Below are 6000 nucleotides of genomic sequence, written 5' to 3' on the forward strand. Positions count from 1 at the left end.
TTACTGTTATTACTGTTATTAATACATATTTTTTCATTGCTTTAGGGGATGCTAGACTTAGGCCTGAAGCTAGGAAGAGGCTTCTAGATTATGTAAAAGAAGAACCGCAGGATGCAAATGGCTATTTTAACTTGGGTATGCTTGCCATGGATGACAAAAAGGATGCTGAGGCAGAAACCTGGATGAAAAAAGCCATAAAGCTACAGGCAGGCTTCCGAAGTGCTTTGTTCAATTTGGCACTGCTTTATTCACAGACTGCAAAAGAATTGAAGGCTCTGCCAGTCCTAGAAGAATTACTGAGATATTACCCTGATCATGCCAAAGGTTTGATTCTGAAGGGAGACATTTTGATGAACCAAAAGAAAGATATACAGGGAGCTAAACAATGTTTTGAAAAAATCTTGAAAATGGATCCCAACAACGTACAAGGAAAACACAACCTTTGCGTCGTTTATTTTGAAGAAAAAGACTTGCTAAAAGCTGAGAAATGTTTAGTTGAGACGTTGGCTTTAGCCCCACATGAGGAATATATCCAACGACATTTAAGCATTGTCCGAAGTAAAATTGTTTCACTTGGCCCAGGAGAGGTTCCTGTAATTCCCGCAGAAAAGGCTAGAGCTGTGGAAGGGGAAAAAATCCCATTGGAAAACTCAAAAGGGGGGAAAAATGAACAGAAAAGCACTCGGACTACAAATAGTAATCATAACAATAAAGGGCAAACAAAGTCCAAGAAAAATGTGGAGAAAAACACCACAGACAAAGAGACAAAAAAGAAATCAACAAAAGAAATTAAAGACATTGAGAAAAAACGGGTTGCTGCTCTGAAAAGATTGGAAGAAATTGAGCGTATATTAAATGGTGACTAATTTCTTGGAAGACCTTCAATGTAGGAGGTTGATGTCTTCTTCCAAGTTTGGGTGCATATGTGAGTTCGGTCTGAAATGACCACTTGGTGCTTGACTTTAGGAAAAATGTTGAAAACATATCATGAGAAGCAGGAGGTGAAAGCAGAAAACAAATCAGTCAGGAAAATCATGATTTTTGATGCATGGTAAAAGGGATTGAGCTTTAACAGATTCACAGGTTTTCCAGCAATGTATGCTGTAATACTGATACTGCTATGACCTATTTCTTGGGAAGCAACTTTTGTGGTACTTCAAATTCAACCTGGTTAGAATCAGGCTTCAAATTCTGAGGAATCAGGTTTCAAATTCTAAGGAATCAGATTATACTTAGTTGTCTTTGCTAAGGACTAGAAAATGCTTGAAGGCAATTTTTGAAAGGGTACCTCAGGTATGATGATGTATAGGCTGATTTTAAGGAGAAATGCGCTGATTCAAGTGCTTTAGGAATGCACATTTGGGGCTACGGCTAGAATTAGTCCTACTTAGGTCCTTTGAAATGAATGGGATTTGTTAGTCATAACTAAATTAAGTGCCATTGATTTTAATGGGTTGGGTAAAACTAATGTTAGATTTAGCCCTTAGTCTAGATAACTTTTTTCCTGAATTAGCTCATTGGGTTATCACAGATTTTTCCATCTATTCATTGAACATCCCATCTCTATTCCCCCATTTCCCTAGAATTATGAGTGCTCCTGAATGTGTTGCGGGTTAACTCGCAAATACCACACCCTATTATGTGTCTGCATGCATGCATTTGATGCTTTTAAAAAACAACACTTGTCTATATAACACTAAAACTGCAATGATTCTCTAAATCTTTTTTGGGGCGATCTCATCCCAAAATAGTGCTGAATGAAACTCCTTCAGCTATTATGTGGTTAAGATCCTGTGGTGTTATTACTACATTTCTGCAACCAGTACGTCAGTTTCCCATCAGTCACCTACACTGTTGTGAGAAATTGCTTGATGCAAAATGTCTGGGTTTATTTCTAACCCATTTTCCATTGGAACATGGATGCTGGAGTCTGTTGTGTTTTTTCCTTCTTTACTTTGTTTTTAAGTTAAGAAATAGATGTGAAGCATTCTTGGGTTTCAAGTTGATTCCCTGATACAGTAAAATATAAGTCCATGTGCTCTCTCTCTCTCTCTCTCTCTCTCTCTCTCTCTCTCTCTCTCTCTCTCTCTCTTGCTATTACTGTAAATTATCTTTTATTTTTGGAGTTTACACATATCCTATTGGATATTATTAACAGTTGTGGGTTCCAGGTAGCTCTATAGTGAAAAAGGTTTGTTCAGTGGTACAATACGTGCTTTGCATTCAGGAAGATCCTGGATTCAATTCTGGCATCTCCATGTATGACTGAAAAGCCCTTTTAGAGCTCCTGTCAATCAGTGTAAATGATATGGAGCCAGCTGGAACAATAATCTGACTCAGCTTCCTGCGGAGTCAGTCAAAACTACCTTTATAGAACAGAACTGTTAAGTCACTTCATTCTTCGTGGCTTAAGAAAAACCTGAGGGTTGCTTCAGTTTCTGCATGGAACGCACTGCCAATAGGACACTACATGCAAGCAAACCCTGGAATTGTTCCTTTCAAAAAACACCACAGTTCTGAAAATTTCCCACTCCCAGTGTCCAATGGAGCAGTTGTGTAATAGAAGCAACTTTCCCATGTCCTACTTGCAACATGTGTAGATCATCAAATGTATGCAAAGACTGCTGATCACACAGTCTTTACCCAGATTATGTTATTCCCAACATGCATAAAGATTTTGCACTAATTCAAGTCTAAAAGGTTGACTTCATTTCCAAACATGAAATTATTTACCTTTTTAATCACAGAAGTTGTCGGGAAATGTTAATTAAGTATTTATTCTGTCTACTAAATTCCAAATAGTTTATTTCTACTAATATCACTATTGGAATTTGTTAATTTAATTCCTAATGAGAAACATGGATTGATAATTTCTGTGTTTTATATATGTTGCTATGCATTTTTGTCCTCTTAAATATACTGTTGGATTGTCTTAAAAACTGCTTTTAATTTTTTTTATGACAGCGCTTCCTGAGAACTAAAAAGACATTTACATTGGCAGAAATGTTTAATATTGCATTCTTTTCATTTTTAACATAAAAGTGTCTATGCATGATTTGTGCTTTCATACAAGCTCCAAAACAATCAGGTTTTTTATCTTAGTTTTTTTTTAATCCGCAAAATGCCAGAACCCCAACAAGATAAGACAGTTTCTGAGTGCCAAATAAGGATTTCAACTATTATCATATTACAAACTGCTTTTGAAGTGTTTGCAAGTTCAACAAGAAACTTGTGATATGCTTTGGCGGAATGGCTGTGGGAGAAAAATGAAGTGCAAAATCCCAGTAGTCATGTAAAGTTAACCGTGTGAGTCTTCTGGAGTGTGGCCAAAAAACATCACAAAAACACTTCTTACATGCTGGTTAAGAATACAGTTGATCCTCCATATCCATGAGCGTCTGCATCCATGGATTCAGTAAAACAAGGTTTGGCAATACTCAACAAAAGCAAACCTTGATTTTGCCGTGCTCTAAATAATTATGCTGGTGTACAGGCATACCTTGCTATTGCCTCCCCCTATTTCATAGATCCTCTAGTTTTCTCTGGCACATGTTTTAATTGTTCACCATTTTATATAAGGGATACCCTTTTATTACAGTGTTGTATATACAGTGTTCCCTCACTTATCGCAGGGGTTAGGTTCCAGGACCACCCGCAATATGTGAAAATCCGCAAAGTAGGGATGCTATATATTTATACATTATTTTAGTAGTTATACACTATTTTAAGTCTTTATCAACCAATCGTGTGTTGATAAATTGCCTCCTTTTGCTCTCGTTGCCGCTTGGGCTCATTTTCTCTCCCTTCTGCTTCTCCTTTCTCCCTTCCTTAGGCTGTAAATTGTAATTTTTTTATATAATATTATTTTAGAGTTTATTGAAAAACCACAAAAAAGCGAACCGCAAAGTAGTGAGGGAACACTGTAATGGGACTTGAGCATCCATGTATTTTGGTATCTGTGAGGGATCCAGGAACCAAACCCCGGTGGATCCAATGGGCTCACTGTATCAAGATTCCATGGCAAAGTATCTGAAAACAGGAGAATAACATACCCACCCGTTCTGCACACATGGAAATAATATGTGAAGGGGAGCAAAACAAGCTAAGTTTGCCAGCAAGTACTTTTGTTGTAGCAAAAGGCTTTTTGCTTGTCCTAATTAATGCCTGTATAGCTCCTTTCCAAAACAGGAGATCTTGCCAAACTGGGACTCTACTCACATGAAGGCACTGCATGCTTGCAGATGAATGTATGTATGAAGCCCTTTCATGACCATTGTAGAATTTCCATCCTGTATAGTGGGAAGTTGTGAGCACAATGTAAAACAACGTACCGATCTAGAGCAATTCCTGTCTTCATATTTATATTTCCTTGGGGGGGATGTCATGGAAAACATTGACTTGTTTAAACTGCCCCTTAATTTAAATTACACCATTACGTATATTCAAAATAGATTTCTGGTATATTTTCTGGAAGTTGCATTTAACACTATTTGTATTCCATACTATACATGATAAATCTTCGGCACTAAAAGTGTCTTGTCTTTAAAATAATAGTATTTTCTAGTCTGGTGCTTTCGGGGTAAACTTTTCATGTCCTGGCTTTCATTTGGGGCCCCGATCCATTTTCAAGAGTTTCAGATTGGGGCCTCGAAATTCAGACCATCATTTGGGGGGGGGGGGTGTTCCCACCCACTGCCTCCCCTTCTTGCTGTTCTTTGTACCTGCTGGCCACTGCTGTTGCTCCTCTGGAGTAACGCATTCAGGTGCAAATGGGCTCTGGGCCTGCCTGCACACCTTGCCAGCTGCCACGTGCCCTGCCACACTCTCTGAGAGTGTGGAGGACGTGTTTGAGGGCTGGCGTGTGTGTGGTGGGGCCTACAAGCAAGCCCGGAGCTCACCTGCAGATCTCACCAGTCGCCAAACATGCCCTCCACACTCTCTGAGTGTGTGTGTGTGTGTGTGTGTGTGTGTGTGTGGCGGGGCTTGCAAACAGGCCTGGAGCTTGCCTGCAGCCTAGCCCCAGGCCTGCCTACATGCAGGCAAGAAGGCAATTTCAGTTTGATGTGAAAGCAGAAGGAGGCTTCCTGCTTCGTGCTTCCGGATAAACTGAAGACACGAAAGAAACAGAAAATCCGGTAGGAACGAATTTCATGCTAATGTCTAGTATTTTCTAACTTCTGGGGCTATGTAGAGTAGCTTGAAAGGACTGGGTAATTCTTAAGCATATTTCTGCGGGCAACTACTGAGTGGATGACAAGTCACCATAATCTGTTTAATTCTTGTTTATTAGGATGGGAACTCGTGTCCTTGCAGGTGGTATTTGGAGTCCTAATTATTTGCTAATAAGACTTGCAGTCTAGGAGCATCTGAAGAACTGCACATTTATATTCCCAGAAACCCTAGTCAGCATGGCAGCTTATCCAAAAAGTTGCTTTTCCAAGCTCTGGATTGGAAAGTACAGAGTTCTTTGCAACCACCCAAATATAGAATTATGGGCTATGTGTTCCCCGGTAGTTCTTAGCCAAAGCACTTCCCAACTTGGATATTATATTGTTGGATCAAAGAGAGCTAACAAAAGAGACATAGCAAAAGAAATTCTGTATCTTGGATCTACCTTGAAACACATTGCTTTTGTACTCCTCACTCTTTGGAGAGCTGTGAAGACCAGGGTAGCCTCTTTTTTGTGTTTATTCATGTACACAATAGGGGAGATCTAGGGAGGAAAGGATTACAATTCTAGGAAGAAGCATATTGTATATGCAACTTTTGGTTTCCAAATATTTTAAGATGCTTCTCACCTTTGTTTGATGTGAATTATTTGTAACTGCATTGTAATTTTGGAACCAACTGTGTTGCAAACAATAACTTTTTGTTAACACTCCCAAGTCAAGCATTTATGACGTCTATAGTGAAAGGAACCTGGTCTGAAAGCAAGTTGTATTATATGGGTTCTTTTGATGTCAAGGGGCAGTGTTACTTTGGCAAAGGGGAGTTTTTGGA

General features: G+C 39.1%; 1 protein-coding gene across 2 annotated transcripts in view; it reads left to right on the forward strand.

Moving 5' to 3' along the window:
* Positions 1-5753, forward strand: part of tmtc3 (transmembrane O-mannosyltransferase targeting cadherins 3) — a 48426-nt gene extending 42673 nt beyond the window's left edge. For both annotated transcript variants that reach the window (XM_003221119.4, XM_008110891.3), the window contains exon 15: positions 46-5753. In XM_003221119.4, coding sequence (XP_003221167.1) covers positions 46-866 — 821 coding nt within the window. In that variant the 3' untranslated portion in view covers positions 867-5753. The remainder of the gene's footprint in view (positions 1-45) is intronic.
* Positions 5754-6000: the final 247 nt, after the last annotated feature.

The sequence above is a fragment of the Anolis carolinensis genome, chromosome 5, assembly GCF_035594765.1.
Source record: "Anolis carolinensis isolate JA03-04 chromosome 5, rAnoCar3.1.pri, whole genome shotgun sequence".
Classification (NCBI taxonomy): domain Eukaryota; kingdom Metazoa; phylum Chordata; class Lepidosauria; order Squamata; family Dactyloidae; genus Anolis; species Anolis carolinensis.